A 22,384-nucleotide genomic window follows, 5' to 3' on the forward strand; every position below is an offset into this window, starting at 1 on the left:
TAAATAAATGTACAGATTTCAAGCTCTTCTATTCGAAACCATTTGTGGCAATTCTATCCATTGTTCGCTTCAAGTACAAAAGTACAATGTGTGTGGGAAAAAAGGTCAAAAGCTCATCGACTCGATGAATGCTAGAACTCTCTATTCGCCGTTTTGTAGCGACAGCAATGTAATAAATCATTTTCCAAGTAAACATATCGTTAAATGTTTTCGGATATTTTTGCAATATATTTTGCTTCACTTCTATTTAATTAAAATGACAATAGAAGTGAAGCAAAATAACGTTTTCAAAAATAATTTTTTTTTTTCATTGCATTCTTTCATTCATTACTTGAATAAAAAAAGACGAACAAAGAACCTCGAGAGCATAAATGGTAAAAGTGTGGTTGAATCAGCTGTTTAATCCATTGAATTCTATAGAACGTACATTTCAGCTCGCGGTTAATTTACAACTTTTTATACAGATTAAAATGTTTGCCAAGCAAATGTATTTAAATGTAAAAGAAGTCTTAGATCCTATAATCCTGCCGTTGCTCAGCGATAATGTTCAGCATTTGGTTGGAACATCAACATCCGATGTTCGAATATTTGTTGATGTAGGTTTCATGTGAAAAAAAAGTAGCCTTGAACTCTAGCCGCTTTTTAAGTGGTTGTAGCGGTCACAGTGATGATGGAAAATGTTATAACAGAATATGTTTGGAACATGGTCTTCTATTCATAGCGCTTTTTCATTTTGTATTTTCATTAAATTTTCATTTAAATATCATATTCCACGAAAAATGAAAGGGATTTTGGACAATGGCCTTTGTTTATTTCCCTTTTATCGTCAGTTTTTCGTTGATTAATTTATGTAATTAATTCATATTACTTTGCAGCTTCAAAATGCATTTATTATGTAATATTGTCATCCAAATGAGAAAAAAAGAACCGTAATGCCATCAAGCACAAAAGACACGTTTGTAATTATAATCCAAGCCGTGATAATTGCAGATACATTATGAATGTTATAATGGTGACGTAAATATTTTATTTTCATAATGCAATCGTATCTTTACAAATTCGTTCATTTTAACCGTCGAAAACTCACGATATATCATATATTTGTCCATTTGATAAACTATTTGTGATTCACATTGCAAACATGTCAGATATGACAAATAAATCATTTTATCTTCAAAAGATTCTACACAAAGATTTGCTGACTAATCATGGCCAGTACATGAAACTTAGTTCAATTTGGTGGGAAATACAAGAAAACCGTCAAATAATGGATTTGAATGATGATTTTAATTTTCAAATGATCCAAAAACTGAGTAGAACTTTGCAAGAATTCGTGAAAATATTTGATTGCAGTAAATAAGTTTTGATATTGAACATTAAATCATACATTGTGTTCAATCAAGTCACAAGACATCAAAAGAGATAAAAAGAGAGAGAAAAAAACACACGTGAACGACATTCAATACTCACCTTGAACGTATGTTTTTTTTTTGTATCGGCTAAATTAATTTAATGGTACATAAGCGAGCCGATGAAGCCCATTTCGTTGTGTTCAGGTATAACCATTGAAAGTCAGCGCATATGACTACAATTAAGAACTGGTATAAATGGATGTTGAAAACGTATTATTTCAAGATCATTAAACAACAAAACTATGAATACACTACAATGTATACTGTTGGCTGGTTGACGTGAATTCGCTTTACAAGATATCACATTGTTCAATGTTCAAACATTTACTATTCACAAGTACATGAATGAGCTGTGGAACGATTGTTTCGACCATTATTATTATTATTATTCATTAAGATTGTTCAATAGAATGGATGTACAAGAAAAGATTTTTGAACTTTTGGGCGGTAACAGCAGCAACATTGCTGCGAGAGAACTACAATGTTTTTCTTGGAATTAATTCACTTGAATCAATTAGTCTTGATCCATTTTATGTTCGAAGTGTAATAAACGTAACAATTTAACAAACTTTGTTTTCCTATTCAGACATGAACCATGAACCCCCATGAGAATGAATTATCATCGCTTTTGTTTCGATTTTTTTAAAGCGTAGACGCACGTGTGTTGAAAAGCAATAGTTACAAATATTGTTAATTTGATACTTATTTTAAATGTTTTTATTAAATTATATTTTATGTTGTGTTATTTAACTCGATTATTAGTGTCGATTGTGGTTCATATCGATGTGCAAGCGTACATTTCTCGCTAGGGGTGTTGAAAATTTTATAAATATCTGTTCGATTTTCTGGAGTGCAAGATTGTATCGTTTTATGGATTTAACGAGCATTTTTCCATTTATTTAGTTTTAGTTTTCCATAAAGGCAATAATGATGTTCGATAGAGACATAGCGAAAGAGTGTATTTAATTTCACATAAATGAATTGACCTATTAACCTGACCATGACCTAATTCACAAAACGCATATTTTCCCTATTTCCATCTTCGAACGTGACCTTCTGTTACGCTTCGCTTTTACGACAGAGAAAATAGAGAAATAAAGTGATGATGGTAATATTTAGAGATTTTTTTATATGTGAAAATATTGCATTAATGCATGAGAGAGTCGAAGAGTTGAAAGAGTGAACAGAAAATAGAAGCGGAAGTTATGGAAAAGGATTTGCTATACTGTATATACTGACCTAAATTATGCCAGTTTGACGTAATATAGCCGTATATGATTTCTTCCTGTGTTTGAAATATTGCATCAGCCTCTGAATCTATGAGTTGCACATGAAGTATTGTATTATTGTTGGACTTTAGACACTTGAACTATTCAAATTGTTATGGTCACGATTGGATGGAAAATTGAAGTATGTTTTGATGCATGAAATCGATTTTGATGAAATCAATTTTTTGTTGTTGACTGAAATGTTTCACCCCTTTATCACCAGATCATACGTATATCTATTTGTACAATTCAATTTCAATTTCAATTTTGCACATTCATTTGATTCTCTCTCTGATTTTTTTCTGTTCGATTGCAAAAAAGCGGAAATGAAAGTGATTGCATTTTCTGTTTATCTCTTTACAGGTGAAGGATCAATATGGCAATGAAGTATCTCGCATGGCACGACCATTACCAGTCGAGTATTTGTTAGTTGATGTACCTGCGTCAACGCCTCTCACACCGATATACACATTCACTGCACGCGATACGAAGGATATGTTCCCAGTGGAAAATCGTTACATCGACGGTCAACTACAAGATTTCAATGCGCTGAGTGCATACATCTCAAAATGGGAACCAAACGAATTTCTTGAGGCAATCTCCGATTTTCATCTGTTACTCTATTTATACTTCATGGACATGCTACCCATGAAATCGGCCATGGGCCCATTGTTGGAAGCGGTACGCAACAAAAACTATGCAGCCGCCGTGCAATGGAAGGAACAAGAAGTATGGAGTACACTCGAAACATTAATCACAGCATCAAGCTCTGCCAGCGGGTAAATTTACGTTTTTGCACATGTCTTACTCATTAAATGTTACCCCAACTGAATTAATTTAACTAATTAAAATTGTTTATTGTTGCAACAGTGGCATGGAACATTATCCAGATACAAACTCAGTACCAACAGCAGCCGATTGGACCTGCAACCATTGTACGTTCATAAACCGTGGCGAACTCAGCAGTTGCGAAATTTGCAATTTGCCCAGGTAACGTTATACATCTTGATATGATTCCAATGGAATTTATAACATTCTAATCACTTTTTTTTTTTTTCTTTTACAGAAATTAATACCAATCCTACGGCTGTGAGAAAACTATGATTTACTATATTTTTTATTGGTTTCTTATTGCAGTAAATCGTTTGAATGAAAACAAAAATGAAGCAAACATTTCTTCTTTTGTAAATCAATACATATTATTATTATGAACTGAACACTCTCACCACAACAGACATAAAGTAATTTGAATTAAATTATGCTCAGGAGGCAATTTAAAATAAATAAATTTATTACAATAAAAGCTATTTGAAAATCACACCCATCGTGTTTTCTTCACTTTATGATAAGCTATTCCCATTACAGCAATACACTCATTGAAATGTCAGTGAAATATTATTACAAATACCTATAAATGATTTAATGGATATGACAGAAAATAAAAAAATTATATAATTTTATATAAAACTTTGATTGTCTGACACGTATATATGCTAACGATAAGAAAAATATAATATAAAAATTAAATAAACGATTAAATGTAAGTAAACAGTTTGTTAGATTGGAGGATTTTGATTTTTTTTAATTAAAATGACTTATAATTGCAGAATTGAAAAAGTATTTCACTACAAGTCCTGCTTGAAACTCTTGCCAAAAATAATATTTCAATTGATGATTTTAAATTTACGATTTAATTACCATTAATTTAAGCGATTACATAAGAGAACTTTACTACACTTAAGGGAGTTAAGGTCAATGATAAAGTTTTTGGTTCCTAATACACGTGAGAAAATATTTATCGAATTTATGAAAAAGAATGTACCTAGATCGGGGCATTTTTTAAATTAGAAACAAAATTAATTTATGGCCTACAAAAGGAATGCTATTGACTTTTTTTTTCATTAATGATGAAGCATTTAATACAAAATCAGTGACTTTTAGATAAAACTGCAGGAACTGTTTGAGCAAATAAATGATTTGGAAGAATTTCATAATTTCACAACGGCAAAATTTAGAAAACCACAACATAAAATGTCAAACAGATGTTGTGCGTAAATTTGCTAATGGCAATATGACTCTCAATGGGCAGACAATCGTGAAACGTTATAAATTAAATTTTAAACATATGTCGCTACCATTTTTAATCATCATAATATAATCTCAATTTCTCAAAAATCACATTTTTCTACTTTATAAATGGCCAAGTTTCTGTTGCATTCTGATGCGTACAAACAAACATAAATTCATACTGTAAAAAGGAAGAATTGCAAACACACACACACACACACATACACCACCATAACAGAGTATCAAAATTCTATTCAGAAGAATTTGACATCTGACAGCGTATGTCAGTGTAAATGTGTTGAACCGCTATGTTGAACGTATTTCGGCTGTTGATTTTCATCGAATGAATTATTCGTAGAACTGATTTCACCACAGACAGTCATCTTTTTGTTTGTTTTGTAGTCAATGTCAAGTTACAGTTTGTCAACTATTATTTACAGTAAACAAGAGTTCTCCGAGGAATAAAGGTCGTACATAAAAAAGTAATGGATCAGAACGGTGCCATCAAGGCGGAGCCGACAGAAAATGCTCGGCAATTGCCTTTTGATCCGGATGAAATCATTTTGATCGATGATGAAGATGATATCGACGATAATGAAGTTGAAGTTTATCCAGAAGTGATGTGCAAGATCGAAATAGATGCGCCAAACAATGAAAATGTTCAAAACGATGGCAATGCGAAAAAGAGTGCAAAATTTTTGACAAAACCGACAGCCAAAGTTGTAGAACGACGAACCGGCACAATCAGCGTTGACAATTTTCGACGTCATCAAAATGCAGAGCATACAGTTCCACTTCCAGTCACATTGTGTTTCAAGCCAATTACTCACGATACAAATCAAACGGTTTCACAAATCGTGCACGATACGGCCGGCTTTACACGAGTCATGGTTTACGCGGCAAATGGAAATGGTGTCGCTGAATCAATGGATCAAATGGAGGTGAGTGATTTCAATATGGATGAAGAAGCAGAACAATCGACATTGGATGAAGATGCACCGGTGGTACCACAGCCACTCCCCAATACTGGATACATACTAAAGAGCGCTGTACCACAATCTGAACCGAATAATGTGAATCCGCTGTTCTGCGAATTTTGCAATTTTCAATACGCCAACAAGAAATCATTGTACAGCCACAACAAGACGCAAAAACACATTCTCAACGTAGCAATGAAAAAGTAGAAAGAAAATGATAAATCCGAACAAAACCATTATATCGTTTGTTGTGAAATAAATATCATCACGTCATCAATAAAATGTGTTATCTCATTTCGTATTCGATTTTCTTTGGGTTTACAGTGGATGATGCGGATGATTTTTTTTTTTTTCAATTTTAAAATAGCTTCCATGCATTCAATATTAACGGTAAGTGTGATACCGACGAATACAAAGTGTGAACAAGTTGTAAGTATATAGGTTGGCTAGGATAGAGAGCCGTTTATTAAAATTCATATAAATTTAAAATTGTTTTGCCTTCATTGAATAAGTTTGATTTTGTTTAAATTATTTTGACCAGAAAGTGAGGAAGTTGTTTTAATAGATTCGAATAAATTTTGAAGGGGTAACAGTGCACAGATCGAGGCTCATACTTACAGACTCACACGCGTGTGATGTATTATATACTCAAACAAAGATGCTGGCGCGTACATCGTATACAAACGAGGAAAACGATGAGTTGGTGTGTAAGCATGAAAGTCGATCTGTGCATTATTACTCATTCAAACGAATTGTGTTTAAATCAAACACGTCGATTCAAGTCTTGTACACAGTTCGTTTAGAAGTTGCAATAATGCATGGTCTGTTGCGTTATTTATCTGATACTCACAAAATATCTCGGATAAATATCTATGCTCAGTATATGGTCTGCATCATACAATCGAAATATATTTAACTTTGATTTTTAAAAAATTAGAAATTCTAAAAACTCTACCCCCAATAGAAGTGGGCCACTTACCATGTAATGAACTAATTTAAGGTTAGTAAATTCGTTGATTTTAGTTTTCAAGAAACAGCAGCAGTCAAAGTTCAGTTCAATTATTCTGTACATGGAATACCGTAGTAAAATGAAACATGAAATTATATCTTATGTTCGAGCTGGAATGAAATTAAATCAAAACAACATCAACCGTTTAAAAGCTACAAAGATGATTTTATTTCACTTTGATGTGAAAGTTAATTGATGATAGTTCAACACTCAGTTAAAATTCTTGAACATTGTAGAATACAATTATTTTTTGTAACTAAACTGAAGTGAACGTGAATAATGCTTAATAATAACAAGTTAAAATATAACTTTTGAACAAAATATTAATAAAAAATGTTGAATCAAAGACTCATTGTCGAAAGGTTTGTGTGTGAGACTTAATACTCAAGAAATTCACAATTTGTTATTGGCGTACAGATTAGCACTTTCGTCAAACCACCTTCTTGAACCCCTGCCACCGTTTCTAACTTAACAATGATGTCGTAGATTTCAGAGCACCATTTTGATGTGCCGTATTTTTTCAGCAAAGATAAGCATTTTGGTGTCATTACATCGTGGAAGTGACGTGCACAGGTAAAGTTGAATCCTCGCGTTCCTTCAGCTTCAAGTTCTTCTATCACGTCCATACAAATAGAACGATACAAAAAGTCCGATTTGATTTGGTAATTTGATTGCATGCTTGACAATTCCAACCGTGGCATCTTACAACGTTCACACACGCACCGGAAGTTGAAATTGGATTGCAATATTTGCTGCCGTATTGATTTTTCCTCGGTCAAAACGCTGATATCATAAGGCACATACACCTGTTCATTTTTTCGAATTGCTCGTAGGGCAATGCAGACAGTGAAGCCATTTTGAAATCGAAGGTAAGCATTTGGGACACATGAATGATTAAAATATGACCCTGGTATGCTCATGCGATAATCGTAATCGTTCAATTGCGATTCGCAATGTTGACCAAACAAGTTGATTTTTGCACTTTCAAGTCGAAGCCGTTGAGCTGAATATTTTATAACCATTAAATGATGACCGATCAAATGCTTCAAAAAGCGTTTGTGTGCCTCAGAGTGAAAAAATTCTGTCACACACGGCAGTTTCATAAGTGATTGATATATGAAGTATATCTGTTGCGCAAAATATTCATGTGTGTGGTTCTTCAAATTCGGATGCAATTTGAAGAATGCTCGATAGTTTAATTTTGGATCGCCCAATGCTTCAGGTGCTTCGACCAAATCGTTTTTCATCATTTCTTCGACCACAGCAATCAGCTCATCAATATCGGAAAATGTATTTATTGCCAAAAGAATTGATCGAACCATTGGCATTCGCGCACTAATGATTCCCGTACTGACAAAATAGCTTGGATTAATGTCACACTCAATCGAGTGCAAATCGTTTTCCGCACATTTCGGACATATCAAAGTGAATGAACATTTTTGGCATGGCTTCAAGTTTTCGTCGCTTCGCAGACAAATGTTGCACCGTGTGTACCTAGAAGGATGAAAAGAAAAGAAAAAACACGAAATTAGCGAAAGAAAATCAAAATGTTTTAAGTATAATTGTACCTTTTACTCGAATTGGCAAAATAATTTTGATCGACCATCACGGTTTTGCCCACTTCAATGTCCTCTGTTGCAACAATATGTCGGCCATATTGTTCATTGTTTTCGATGTTCAACACATTTGCAAAACACGGATATTTTTCATTTGACATAAAATCCAAGTTCGGCTCATACATGCCACCTTTATCTTCATCATTGTCCATCATGCTCAAGGCGGTAATTTTGCGTTTTTCCAGTTTGGTCATTTTATCCGACGGATAATTATTTTCCATGGCGAGCTCAAGGTCAACAAGACACTTTCGATACATTTTCATGTTAAAAAAACATGACGACCGATTTGCGTAAGCTAACCCCATCAATTCTGAACCGTTTTCAGCATAGCATAATGATTGATTGTACAACTCCATTGCATCAATCCACTTCGCCTCGTTAAACATTGCGTTACCTTTTTGCCGATAATGAAGTGATTTTTCCGAATTTTTTTCCTTGAATGGACCATGTCTTGCATTTGCAGTAACAGAAAAATAATTGTGTAGATTGTAAATTTTGTCGAGCTCTTCAGAATCCACTAATGGCGATGTAAATAAGTCGATGTACATCGAACTTTCTTGATCTGATTCTTTTTTCCACAACATCTTTGAATGTGCTCTTATGCAAAATATATGTTTGACAAGATGTCCGATGATTAAACACCACAGCCTCACAAATCAGATGTAGAACGCTATGAAATTATTCAAGATCAGCAGCATCATTAAACTGATGCTATCGAAAATGTCGGATACGTGAAGGGAGTATTTGACACGAACACATTCACAGTCACCGCAAAAAATTTATAGGCTTGATTACACATACACATACATACAGTGCCTTTATATTCAAAAATTACTGTATATGGGTTTTAAAAAATGCTGACAATTTTATTTGGTGTATGAAAAGCATCGTAAATTGGAAAGTGACATTTGAAATGAGAGTGGAGAGTGGAAATAGCCAAATCATCTCTTTGAAATAATTTCCGTTAAAACTTATTATATATTTTTTGTTTCGATTTTATAAAAAAAAACAATTTTAAAAAATTCTAATCCATTTGGATCCGAATTTAAAAATGATCTCCTAAAATATGTATTTTTTTCAATTGCGTTTTCAAAAATCGCCATTTCATAAATGCTCGACAAATCCTTGTTATCAAATAGTTCGCCACACACCGTTTTCATGATCATAAAAATTCTCGGAAATATTGTAGCAAAAACAAAGCCTACTGCTGTGTTTATGAAAAGTGTATTTGGATGTATTGCAGTGCACGCGGTGAAACAACGAAATAAGCAGAAACTGACGAAATAAAGAAATGTAAGAAAAGGTTGTTTATATCATACAGCGACGGCAATACAGCAAACATAGTTATTTAGGTTTGTAGTGGTAGCTATACTGTTTCAAATACATAAACACAATCAATCTGGGTTAGCTGTAATTAGTTGCGACAAAGAATTCACGTGAACCGGTTGACACTTGTTTTATATATTTTTGTAAATTGTGCATACATCGTCTAAAAATTTGGTACTGTTTTTTTTTAATTTTAAATATTAAATTAGTGTTACGTGATTTGATTTTATTGATAAAAAATATTCAAAATGCCGTCAAGAAAGCCAAGACAAAAAATTAGTCGCGATGCATCAATCATTGATTGGGTACAAAATAAAGATGGAACTCATTCTCTGATTACATTGAAAAAAAATAACACACCGAACATTAATAGCACCGTTAGCAGCTGGGCAAAGTTGTTTAAACAAAAACTAAGCAAAAATGAAGAGAATTCGGATAAAGAAAATGAATATATTTCATTGCATTTTGAAGAGATGAATTTTTATGATGAAGCTCCTGTATTAGATAGACTCACCGAATCACCAGTCCATCCAGACATTTTTCGTAAAATTGAAATGATGACAAAGTGAGGAAAAAAGTGAAATTCACCTTGATAATTAGTACAGTAATTATTCAATATTATTTTCGCAGGCAACTTGATTTAGCACCGTTACCGCTATACCCTATACCAAAAGAAATTTGGAATGCTGTGGAAAGTGGAAAGCGATTACCGTTTGATTTCCCGACCGAAAATTTTGCGTACCGAAAATCGGCCGATACCTACTTAAATATCTCAAATACAATGGTATACTTGGAAGAAGCAACACAAACGCGTATTGTAGAAACTTTTGACACAGTGGACATTGAGGTTTTCTACACCGGTGACAATCACATATTTTACTTTATGAACGAAGTATGTTTGAGTGTGGTTGACCATTTCTATTTGATTAATCTTATTATTATTATATTTGGTACTTACAGAGACGAATGGCAGAGATCAGTGCTGCAATTGATGAAAATATGTTGGATCAATTTTATCTGACACTTCATGAAAAGACAAAATCGCCAGTGGAAATTGCACCTCGTTGTTACGAAGGCCATATAAAAAGCAACAACAAGGAAAAGATTTTCATTGAAATAAATGAAACATTTATTGAAGAGTTCAAATCTTTATTTACAAAAAATTCTTTTGACATTCATTTTGTTTTGAATCGAACTCCCTTTCAACTGCAGCATCTTGCATTAGATATTCTACATGATCACAGTTTATTTGAAGTTTTGATAAATAATGCCAAATATGACAGTGATGAAAATGAACTTTCCATTGCCGATCGACAAATTTTTTTGGACAAGTGAGCATAAAAAAAGTTTTCCATTTAAAGCAATAAAATGATAATTTTTTTGTGATTTTTAGGTCAAATTTTAATCTTAACTCAGAGCAAAGGGAGGCAGTTCGAAACATTGTGAATGCCACAAGTTATCCTTTGCCGTATGTTTTGTAAGTTTTTTGTATTGATTTTTCGATATTTTGAATAACTGACTTTTCGTTTAATTTATTACAATCAACAGATTTGGTCCGCCTGGTAAGTTTGGTATTTTATGATTGTATTTGTTTATTTTTTATTTACGCATAATATCTTTGATGTAAATCTAGGCACAGGCAAGACACGAACATTGGTGGCGGCCATTCAACAGATAGTCCAATCTACCGACAAAAATGTACTCATTTGCGCTCAATCGAATGCAGCATGTGATGAAATCGCAGAACGATTACTGCCCGTATTAAACGAACAAGAAATGTTCCGTTTGTACGCACGATCATTTGGCGTTCACAAGCTGAAAACAGAAATCGTACCATACTCCAATTGGATTGGATCCAATGATACGGATTTTTGCTATCCACCATTGGAATTTATAAAAAAGTTTCGCGTCGTTGTGTGTACATTGTGTACAGCAGGTCTTTTAACCAGAGCAGCCATGCCAACGGATCATTTTAACTATGTGATTATCGATGAGTGCGCCAGCGCACATGAGACAATGTCATTAATTCCTATAATTGGTATGTTTGACTTGAAATTGAATTAAATTACATAAAGTTTTTTTCAAACTACACTTTATTTCACTTCAGGCCTATGTACTCGACCCGGTAAGGTGCTTGCAAACATAGTGGTTGCTGGGGATCCGAATCAGTTGGATGCGGCTACGAAGTCTAACGAAGCGATTAAATTAGGATATCGAACATCTTTCTTGGAACATTTATTCAAACGTCAGCTATATCAATATGACTCAATAACAAAACAATTCTCCGGCAAATATATTACGCAACTAGTGAGGAATTATCGCTCACACCATTCCATTTTAAAAGTTCCAAACGAACTGTTTTATAAATCAACTTTATTGGCAAAAGCGTCAGAAGGTACACGATTTATCAATATCACGCCTCAGCCCACGGGATCCTCTAACATTTATTGACTGTTCAAATATTTTGCTTTCAATTTATTTTCAGATGCGACCGGATGGTTTATTAACAACACAATTTTACCTTCGAAAAATTTTCCCATCATTTTTCGATCTGTGCAAGGTATTCCAAAAATATCCGACGTCAACAAAAGGTAAACACTCAAACATTTTTTTTTAATTTAAAGCAATCTAATGTACGGCACACACATTTTTTTTTTTGTAGCATGTTCAACTTAAAAGAAGTTGATATAGTTATGGATTATGTGAAAAAATTGCTAAAAATGAAACTTAACAATGGAAGATGCATTAAACAAGATGATATTGGTATTGTGACACCATACAAGATGCAACGTCGTCGCATTTCACATGAATGCGATGTGCTTCATTTGGACGAGATTACAATCGGAACCGCTGAGGTATTTAGTCATTGGCTGCAACATTGATACATTTTTATTAAATTCATAATTTTCTGTGCAGGTTTTTCAAGGTCAAGAAAGACCGATAATGATTGTGTCGACAGTTCGGTCGGGTGGAAATAAGCTCGGCTTTGTGAACAACAAACGGGTATGACTAACACATTCTGTACAAATGTCCAAGCAATTATTATGTTATGACTTTTTCTTTTCAATTTTAGCGGTTCAACGTGATGATTACCAGAGCAAAATGTCTTCTAATTGTAGTCGGCGATCCACATTTATTACGTTATGACGCGAACTGGAAGAAATTCATTAATTTTGTTCTAGAGAATGATGGCTTGATTCAGAGCAGTTATCGATATCCCCAATAGGCTACCAAACTAATATCAATCAGCCATAACACCACTCAAAAACAATCGTGTATTTAGAGTTAATATATATTCATTTCGATATGCTTTTTCATAAACAAAAAAAAACTAAAATAAGTAACGTAAAATCGAAACAAAAAGAAGATACTTATGTATATAATATTTATATGCATCAATAAAAGAAACCGTTTATCTGTAAACCGTATTTTCATTATGATGAATTTCAAGAGTATTGTGCATACAAATGTATTGAATCAGTATAGTCATCGATATGTTTAAGTTCTTGCATCCGTGACTCATTTTGCCTCACTCAAACATCATTCACAAACATTCATCACAAATAAACATTCCGTATTGAATTCAAAAAGTGAAAAAATTGTGATAAGCATACAAGATTGTAAGAACTGTAAGCGGTTTTCCTTTTTCAAAAATAATCAGAACAAAACAGAACATAAGAAAGCGAAAAATACACCATGCAATCCATTCATCGACGGTCAAACAAAACAAACTCATATTTCCAAATAACGTTTTTGTCAACAAATAACATACACTCAAACAGTGTCAACGTTAAAATCGAATACAATACAGCCTACTTCATCAATTTGACAAAGTGAATGCACTGATGTGTTAGTATTGAAATTCACGTTTGAATGTCAAGTGTCAAAATTGTTCATACATATACGGCACCACATCGACACATCGATCAGTTTATTTATACCGAATCGTTGAGAAGCTCAGTATTAATTGATTTCATCATAGATTTGTTTTTGTACTCCGTCCGACTTTTATTGCATAGAATCCTACTCAAATCAATTTTATATTCATAGATTAAAACTTAAACGAATTTCAATTAATTGAAGAACATTTTTGCTATTGAAAAATTGCAATTAATTGAAGAAGAAAAAAATGTCATCCAAATTGAAAAGTAAAAAATCCAAAACGAAGCGCAGTGTAAATACCACGTGTTGGGTACAAAATAGTGATGGTACATTGTCGCTGACAATTGGTGCAAAAAAATCAAATAATGATTCTGAATTGAATGATATAACGACAAACTGCGAAGAAGACATAGAGGCAGCAGCTTTTAAAGATTACAATGGCAACGTAACAAACGATCCGATGAAAATTCCACAAACCGTCCAGAACGATGTAATTCAGAATGAATTAATGTCCACTGCGATACAACTTCCAACCACACCAAATTTACCGATTAAAATATTGAAATCAAATTGGTTACAAACCGGAGTCAGCTATCAAGAGCAGCAAAAGATAAAACGTCATGGTGAAATGACGGCAGAGTGAGTAGACTAGATCATTTGTATCTGTTTGGTGTGCATTTTTTGATTATACTATTTTTAGACGATTAGAAATGGCCACAATACCGCCATACACAGTCCCTACCGCCGTCTGGGAGTCATTGGAAAAGGAAGAACCATTGGCACTAAACTTCTCGGTTGAATTGTATCGCAAGAAGATACAGCATTATCACAAGGCATTCAATACTATGATCCACCTTGAAGAAGCAGCCAATGTCAAATTCATGAAGACATTTGATCAAACTGCTGTACGAATTTTCTATGGAGGAACGGGACGGATTTTCTTTTTTTTGAATGAGGTGACATTTGATGAAAATGTGCAAAACAAACACAAATATAACTGATTGATTTTTTTGATTATAGGACCGAATGGCCGAAATTTCAGCGGCAATTGAAGAGAATTTATTGGATGCACTGCGATTGAAGCCGGTAACAACCGATGAATCATGGTTGGAGAACTATTTTGGTTCGATAAAAGGAAAGGACGAGGAAAAAATTTACATTGAAATGTATGAGCAATCGTATGCGGCATTTAAGAAAGTGTACAAAAATCAGCCCTTCGACATTTTCTTTCGCTTCAATCGTTTGTCATATCGTATGCAACACTATGCTCTGGACCTGATGCGAGACCATCGTTTATTCAATCAATTGATTGATAATCCGGCATATGATGATGTTAAACGACCAGTTGCCCCCACAATTCTCAACAATTTTGAACTGAGGTAAAACAACAAATATTTTAAATCTGATTGAACATGCCCAATTGCAATAATAACATTTGTTGCAATTCTAGCCGTGATTCCATGTTTCAACTGAATCCCGAGCAAGAATCGGCTGTGGAAAATATTGTACATGCGAAGAACTATCCATTGCCGTACATTTTGATAGGTAAATTATTTACATTTTATTGTTTTTTTTCTTCAAATAATATTGTTTTTTATAGGGCCACCCGGCACAGGTAAAACGCGAACATTAGTTGCGTCAATCGAACAAATCGTTCTTCTAACCTCAAAAAATGTATTGGTGTGTGCTCAATCGAATGGCGCATGCGACGAAATTGCCGAACGTTTAACGGCCGTGCTGTGCGAAGACGAACTATTTCGATTATATGCAAAGACATTTGATGTGTGCAAGCTGAATCCATTACTTGTGCCATACAGCAATTGGACTGGCCAAGAATTTCACTATCCATCGTTAAAATTTCTACAAAAATTCCGCGTTTTAGTTTGCACATTGTGCACTGCAGGCACTCTCACCAGAGCTGGAATATCTGCAAACCATTTTTCATATGTTTTTATAGATGAGAGTGCTAGGTAATTCTATAATTATATTCAACGGAGTTGCAAAGTTATTTCTAAATAATATCTCTTTTGTTTTCAATAGCGCATTCGAAACGATGACGTTAATTCCGATTGCAGGTAAAATTGCATTCGTACAAATGAAGCATACTAAATAAAAAAATGTATTTTTCATAGGTTTATGTACAACGGTGAACAAAATACATTGTTCTATTATTCTCGCTGGTGACCCAAAGCAGCTGGATGCGGTTACCAAATCAGAGCAAGCCAAAGAACTAGGATTTCGAACGTCTTTTCTTGAGGTATGAAATCTATTACGTTTTTTTTTTGAAACCGATTTTTTTCCCATTTCTACCACATTTTATTCCTTCTTCTTTCCAACAACATTGTAAAACAGCGTTTGTGTGAACACAAACTCTATCAACGAAATGATGGCACAACGGAATTCAATGGAACTTACATCACACAATTGATTCGCAATTATCGATCACATTCGTCCATTCTGAAATTGCCCAATGAACTTTTTTATGAAAACACACTGATTCCGATTGCATCTGAAGGTGATTTTGAACCAGCGAGATTTGAGGAGATAAAAATAAATGCAATTTTTTTTTTTTTTTATATAGACGTGACTGGATGGTTCATAAATTCGCCACTGTTACCCAGTAAACGGTTCCCAATCATATTTAAATCCGTTCAATCGTATAATGTTGAACGATCTGAGGTGAACAAGAGGTGAATTTAATTTGTTTGGAAGCGTGTATTTGTGTTATCTCATATTTCAAGGATATTTTGTTAATGAACAACTGCGTTTCTCTTTTTTTTCTAGTCTATTCAATATCATGGAAGTGATGGCTGTGATTGACTTCATCAAAAATCTATTGTCACCGTCATACAACCATTTTATGAAAATTTCACAATCCGATATAGGAGTCGTTACACCATACAAGGTGAACAATACAGCTTATTTATGTTTAAACAAAAACACCAAATTCATTCTGTTTTATTTTATCAGATGCAACGTCGAAAAATTGCACAGGCTTGCCACCGGTTAGGTTTTGATGATATCACGATCGGAACAGCAGAGGTATTTGATCATTGGCTGCAAATCGGTACATTTTTTATTAAATTCGAAATTTTCTTTGCAGGCGTTCCAGGGACAAGAAAAACCCGTGATGATTGTGTCGACAGTACGGTCTGGTGGAAATCGATTAGGTTTTGTGAACAATGCCCGACGTTTTAATGTAATGATTACGCGTGCCAAGTGCCTTCTAATTATCGTGGGTGATCCACATTCCCTTCAAAACGATTCAAATTGGAATAGTCTGATCGAATATTGTCTTGATAACAACGCAATGATTCAAAGCATTTATCGGTATCCATAGACAATTGCACGAAAAGTGAAATAGTGCAACACTATAAAATGCCTTCATAGGGAAATTAATTTTGAAAAATTCCAGTCACAAAAGATCTTTTCAGAATAAACGAAATTTAAAAAATGAACTTAATTATTGAATATTTAATACAGAAATACCAATTAATAAAATTACGAATTTTGATTTCAACAACAAAAAAAAACAATATTTTTGTTTATTATACTACTGGCAGGACCTTTTTTTATATTATAATAAAGTTCGAAATCATATTTTTTCGATTTTTCAAGCCTTTCAAGCGGCGTAAATTTCGAGACCAAAAAATATTTTCAAACCTTGACATCGAAATATTCTTTAATTTAATAGCAGAAGTACTCGCAAAAGATTTTTCACACTATCATGATGAACTCATGTATGACATTTGAAAGTATTCTATTTTCTAACAAAACACTATAAAAAATATGTCTGACGTTAATTTTGCCATAGAAATTATTTTTGAAACACTTTTCATAACTATAAAGTCACAAAAAATTTGAATTTTTGTATGGGAGCCATGCCTGTATGCTACCTTAATGACGTGAAACTTTGCACAGACTATTTTTTACACAAAAAAATAACATTCTGAAAGTTTGAAGAGATTTCAATCAAAATAAGGGGTACCTCCCATACAAAATATTCGTTTTTGAGCCAAAAATTGAATATTTTGTATGGGAGGTACCCCTTATTTTGATTGAAAACTCTTCAAACTTTCAGAATGTTATTTTTTTGTGTAAAAAATAGTCTGTGCAAAGTTTCACGTCATTAAGGTAGCATACAGGCATGGCTCCCATACAAAAATTCAATTTTTTTATGATTTTTTCAAGGAAACTGTATCAAAAATTGATTGTATCTCAAAACTAACCTCGTATTCGGTTTTCTCGTGTCAAAAACCCCCCAATACATATTTTTGAGTGTTTAAGTCTACATTAAGTATGACTTTTGGACGAAAATTGGACTCTTTTTCATAGGTATCACTCCAGGCATGAAACTTTTTTTCCATCAACCAAAGTCGCTCAAAATCTAATGATTTCTATTCCTCGCAACCCCCAATCATCCTGTAAAGTCAAATTTTGAATTAAGTTTCTACGATGAGCGCAATCTTGCTAACAAATTTTGCGTACGACGTACAACGTACGACGTACAGATTAACAAACACCATGTTTAAAAACGCCAAAATCGTGTTCTCTGACCTCAATAATAGGTAAAAAACATGTTTCTGAAATTTTCAAAATTTTGACCGATTACAATACTTTTCACCTTACACTATGTGTGCGGAAAAGTAAAAATAACAATAGAAATTTTAAACAAGATTTACGATCATTTTATAGATTCCTCGAAAAATGATGACATTTAAACAATAAACTCATTGCATTAAGTCTAAAAAGAATATTTATTTTGAATGGTGCAAATTCGCTAACAAAAATTTACGGCCAGCAACCAAATTGTTTCATTGTGTATGTAAGAATTGGACTGTAGTTTGACAGCAATCATCGAACTGTGCAAGTATTAAAATTTGACTGTGTGCGAGATTCAAATGAGTGGGTCATTTGTATACTTAAAGCACCGCTGTTGTAAATGAATAAAAAAAACTTTGTGACGCCAGTCTACATCCTTTGATGCTTTAATTCTCGTTGTGTCACAGTTTCAGTTGGGTATTCACACTTGAAGCACGCGTGACCAATTGCATTTCATTCATTTTGTCGAAATTGGTGAGTAGCTTTTTTTATGAGATATCACGAGCACCGAACTAAACTATTTAATCGATTGTCGTATTTAATAAATTTGTATATTGAAAAAGTCAACTCGTTCATATTAATAATGATCAATACGAATATTTTACAATTTGCTTGTGATTAAACGCCATGCTTGTTTTACATTACATTCAGCATGCTTGTGTCAGAAAAATGGACCAGAAAATTCGTGTATGGCTAAAAGAATTGGCTACAAATGTGTTGCAGACACTGGACAGTGCTGAGGACGGGAATAGAAACAGTCGTTGTGGTTGTCTAAAAATATTGAACGACGTTTCAAAGTAAGTATTGCTTTTTTATCATTTTATTTTTTCTTTTAAGACATTCATATTCAATCGTTGGAATTTGGTCGATCGGTAGAAAATTGCGTGAAGCCGTGAATGCATTTCCAGATGAAAAAGAAATTGAATCATCTCAAGAGAGTCAATCTACTCAACAATCGGCATCAACGTTGGGTGTATCTGGAATATTAACTGGAACTGGTCACCAATCACGATCTCGCACAACAAAATCTTCAAGCGATGCAAATGCTACAGTGGCGACAACTCGACCGAAAAGGAAATGTACACCAAATCCGAAGTATGCAAATGAATATCCGTACGTGAAACTACAACGTTTGGATTTAAAAAAATTGACAGTATACCAGCGTCGAAAATCGTTCGATGTTCTTCCAGGTAAGATATAGAGATTCATTTCAATACTTATACCAATTATAAATGTCAATCAAAATGTTGCAGCAAAAACTAAACAACCAAATTCGATCGAAGATGTGGCAAAAAGTGGGCCGGATTCTCAAATTAGAAATAATATCAAAAAACGACGCAGAACAATTGCATTGGATCGACCAAACGTTGATGGTGAAAACACAAAAGTCGAGCACATTAATGTCGAGCGAAAACAAAGTGTTATGAAAAACACAAATCCAAATATTTACTACACAAACAATTTGTATCAAACATTATGTGTTTTCTGTGACAATAAGGCAAAGAATATGGTGTCGCATTATGTAAAACACCATCCAAATCATGAAGTGGCCATTGCACGCCCATCGCCATCCATGGCAAATTCGATTCGTGCTCAAAGTCAACGCTTTGATAGCTTTCGTAGTAAAATAAGTGGCATTTGCTTCTTCTGCGAAGAGATAAAAACGCTAACAAAATCTTCTTGGATTAATCACATTTTGACGCACACCGGCGAATCACTGTTTCACTGCACCAGCTGTAAAGCCGTACTTAAAGATCGGAGTGACTTCCATTCGAACTGCAACCAACGAAATTTAATCACAATTTTTGAATTGAATGACTCACCGGAGGGCGCATTAACCGCTTTTATGTGCAAGGAATGCAATTACTTGCAAATCAATCAAAACCAACTGACTGAGCACTTGCGAAACCAACACGGCTTCAGTAAAAAAGAATCTATAAAATATTTCGAAAGAATCACATTGATTCCAAACATGAATCCAATACGGGAAATCTTTGAATACGAATTCCTGGATAATGATACGCTGTGTAAGTGTAACATATGTAATGTGCAGTTGGCCAATCTTGATGAATTTCAAGTCCATTTCGACAGGGAACACACCCAATTAGAAACTCCAATTGATGCATACACATGCCCTTGTGGCCAAGTCAAGAAGCTACATGGAACCAGTATATTACGTGCACTCGGACATATGTATAAGCATTCCGAAAATGTATTCAAGTGTCTGAGTTGTAAGGACAACGTTGACAACATATATTACTTTGAAAGAGGTATATTGCATCATCTTGCACACCAACACCTGAAGGACGAATGGAAATTCCAGTATTTGCATCGAGAAGCTGGAACACAAACGGTCTTCATCGAAACTACCTTCAATAAATTCATTTGTAATTGTTGTAACACGGAGTTTAAACAAGTACGAAATGCGCTCAAACATTTCCAAGAGCTGCATCCAACACAACTTATTGATTTTAGAGCGGTTGTGGTAAAAAAGAGTTCCCGATTCGCCCATAAATTGAGTGATTTTCAGACGAGCTCCATGGCCACCAATGACTACATCTTTCGTCAAAGTTTTCTTTGTACATCATGCGATTACGTTGGCACCAGCAAAGAAAAACTTTTGACCCATAACAATGAAGCACATACATCAACGATGCTTGAATTAAAGCTTGGCGCCCCGATGCTAATTCATTTGAATACACATCCAGATGAATGTGAAAAATTGAATGAGATATTCGATCGTTTATTGCTTTATTCATGCTACTGGTGTTACAACGGCAATCAAACTTTCATCGGCTCAACGGTGGAAGAAGTTCATGATCATTGGTTGTCTGAACACAGCGAGCAACCAGAAGAAAAATTTCGTTTTTATACAGAACCTTTGGTTAAATGTTATTACTGTGAGGTTATTACTACATACAAAGGTAACATTTATTGGAACATTTTATTTTGGATCGATTTTTGAATGATTTTCATTTTGGTATGAATTCAGGTATGCAAGAACATTTCGAGAAAAAACACAAATCAAGCAACATTCACTTTGTCAATGTGAATGTTAACGACAAGTGCCCGATGTGTGATCATGTATGCGACAATCTACCGGAACACATTGATACCAAACACAACGCAATACTGAAATTGGACATGTTCAACGTGAATCGGTTTGCAACAGAGGAAATTAAGCGTTTGTTGGCAATTGATGTGTATAAAAAACAACAGTGTAATCATTGTGGCGAAATATTTGAACGGGAAAAAGAATGCCGATTTCATAATGAGAAAAAACATTCGGAAGAAGCGGTCAGCATGCGTGGTGTCTTCGATAATGAACAAAAAGGACTGATTTCTGCCTGTTGCGATGATTTCATAAGTCCATTGAATTTCTTTAATCATTTGAATGAACATAATTTTGAATTTTTATGTCACAATTGCAATCTTAAATTTGAACAATTGGAAACGGTAGCACAACACGATTTGGTCATACACAAGTCACACACATTGCATATTCGCCGTTCAAGTCTCAGCCGAACACTTCGCAATATGTTTTATCGTACCAAAATGTGTTATGGCAACGGACTAGTGCTCTACAAACAAAATGTGCGTGGCACAGATTACGATGATACAATCACATTTGAGCGTTTTCTTCTAGAAAAAATTGATGAACACACCAAAAAATACAACGCGTTGACCGCAGACAGCAGTTATTCCAATTATGAATAATTGCAAAAATAACAAAACATTTTCATTTCTTTTGTTAGCTATAAAATCCATGTCATTTCGTAACTTTTTTTTGTATTAGATATTGTTTCTCACACAGACACTTACATTACAAACAATGTACTTCACATAGACACCCAATTAAAATTGCTTCATTTTAGGTGAATTAAATATTTACATTCGAATATCATATGTGTTTTTCTACAAATTAATTTTGTATTCAAGTTCATTCCAATCAGGAAGCCGTCCATTGAATAATCAATGGACAAGGCAAGTAAAAAGATATTAAATCGTTAAATATGTAGACATTCATAAGTGATATGAAACATTTTAAGGTAATAGCATGACACCAACTTTGCGACGAAATATATCCTCTTATGATAAATAAAAACACTTCATTATTCGCTCATAATATATATTCTTGCCAATTCTGTAGAGAAAACAGGCCAAAAATACATTAAATGTACAAAATAAAAAATAGAAATATAATTCAAAAATCGTTTTCCATTTC

General features: G+C 33.9%; 5 protein-coding genes across 8 annotated transcripts in view; 4 read left to right on the forward strand and 1 right to left on the reverse strand.

The window, feature by feature from the left end:
• The window catches only part of LOC116350901 (nuclear protein localization protein 4 homolog), a 31,438-nt gene extending 27,438 nt beyond the window's left edge, over positions 1-4,000 (forward strand). For 2 of the 4 annotated variants that reach the window (XM_031782887.1, XM_031782885.1), the window contains exons 6-8: positions 3,044-3,459; positions 3,551-3,670; positions 3,747-4,000. In XM_031782887.1, coding sequence (XP_031638747.1) covers positions 3,044-3,459; positions 3,551-3,670; positions 3,747-3,753 — 543 coding nt within the window. In that variant the 3' untranslated portion in view covers positions 3,754-4,000. Of the gene's footprint in view, positions 1-3,043; positions 3,460-3,550; positions 3,675-3,746 lie in introns of those variants that run through there. The other 2 variants (XM_031782888.1, XM_031782886.1) reach the window with 1 other exon arrangement.
• A 3,008-nt stretch (positions 4,001-7,008) lies between these two features.
• On the reverse strand, positions 7,009-9,067 carry LOC116350808 (SET and MYND domain-containing protein 4-like). The gene is made up of 2 exons (XM_031782753.1): positions 8,302-9,067; positions 7,009-8,227 (listed from the first exon to the last, which is right to left on the reverse strand). The coding sequence occupies exons 1-2, from the start codon at positions 8,931-8,933 to the stop codon at positions 7,111-7,113; spliced, it is 1,749 nt and encodes a 582-aa protein (XP_031638613.1). The 5' UTR covers positions 8,934-9,067; the 3' UTR covers positions 7,009-7,110.
• Positions 9,068-9,780: 713 nt separating this feature from the next.
• LOC116350699 (putative helicase mov-10-B.1) lies at positions 9,781-13,098 on the forward strand. The gene is made up of 11 exons (XM_031782599.1): positions 9,781-10,240; positions 10,306-10,567; positions 10,636-11,006; positions 11,069-11,152; positions 11,224-11,237; positions 11,309-11,713; positions 11,783-12,070; positions 12,161-12,266; positions 12,338-12,530; positions 12,592-12,678; positions 12,749-13,098. The coding sequence occupies exons 1-11, from the start codon at positions 9,924-9,926 to the stop codon at positions 12,899-12,901; spliced, it is 2,280 nt and encodes a 759-aa protein (XP_031638459.1). The 5' UTR covers positions 9,781-9,923; the 3' UTR covers positions 12,902-13,098.
• A 433-nt stretch (positions 13,099-13,531) lies between these two features.
• On the forward strand, positions 13,532-17,004 carry LOC116350742 (putative helicase mov-10-B.1). The gene is made up of 12 exons (XM_031782655.1): positions 13,532-14,196; positions 14,258-14,513; positions 14,578-14,936; positions 15,008-15,102; positions 15,158-15,527; positions 15,598-15,632; positions 15,690-15,814; positions 15,910-16,072; positions 16,139-16,247; positions 16,342-16,462; positions 16,528-16,599; positions 16,661-17,004. The coding sequence occupies exons 1-12, from the start codon at positions 13,805-13,807 to the stop codon at positions 16,895-16,897; spliced, it is 2,334 nt and encodes a 777-aa protein (XP_031638515.1). The 5' UTR covers positions 13,532-13,804; the 3' UTR covers positions 16,898-17,004.
• A 1,512-nt stretch (positions 17,005-18,516) lies between these two features.
• LOC116350723 (zinc finger protein 37-like) lies at positions 18,517-22,058 on the forward strand. Its single transcript, XM_031782629.1, has 5 exons — positions 18,517-18,633; positions 18,811-18,956; positions 19,036-19,349; positions 19,413-21,083; positions 21,152-22,058. The coding sequence occupies exons 2-5, from the start codon at positions 18,829-18,831 to the stop codon at positions 21,874-21,876; spliced, it is 2,838 nt and encodes a 945-aa protein (XP_031638489.1). The 5' UTR covers positions 18,517-18,633; positions 18,811-18,828; the 3' UTR covers positions 21,877-22,058.
• The last annotated feature ends 326 nt before the right edge of the window (positions 22,059-22,384 follow it).

The sequence above is a fragment of the Contarinia nasturtii genome, unplaced genomic scaffold, assembly GCF_009176525.2.
Source record: "Contarinia nasturtii isolate CC-2019 unplaced genomic scaffold, AAFC_CNas_1.1 Cnas_scaffold_4311, whole genome shotgun sequence".
In the NCBI taxonomy this organism is placed as follows: domain Eukaryota; kingdom Metazoa; phylum Arthropoda; class Insecta; order Diptera; family Cecidomyiidae; genus Contarinia; species Contarinia nasturtii.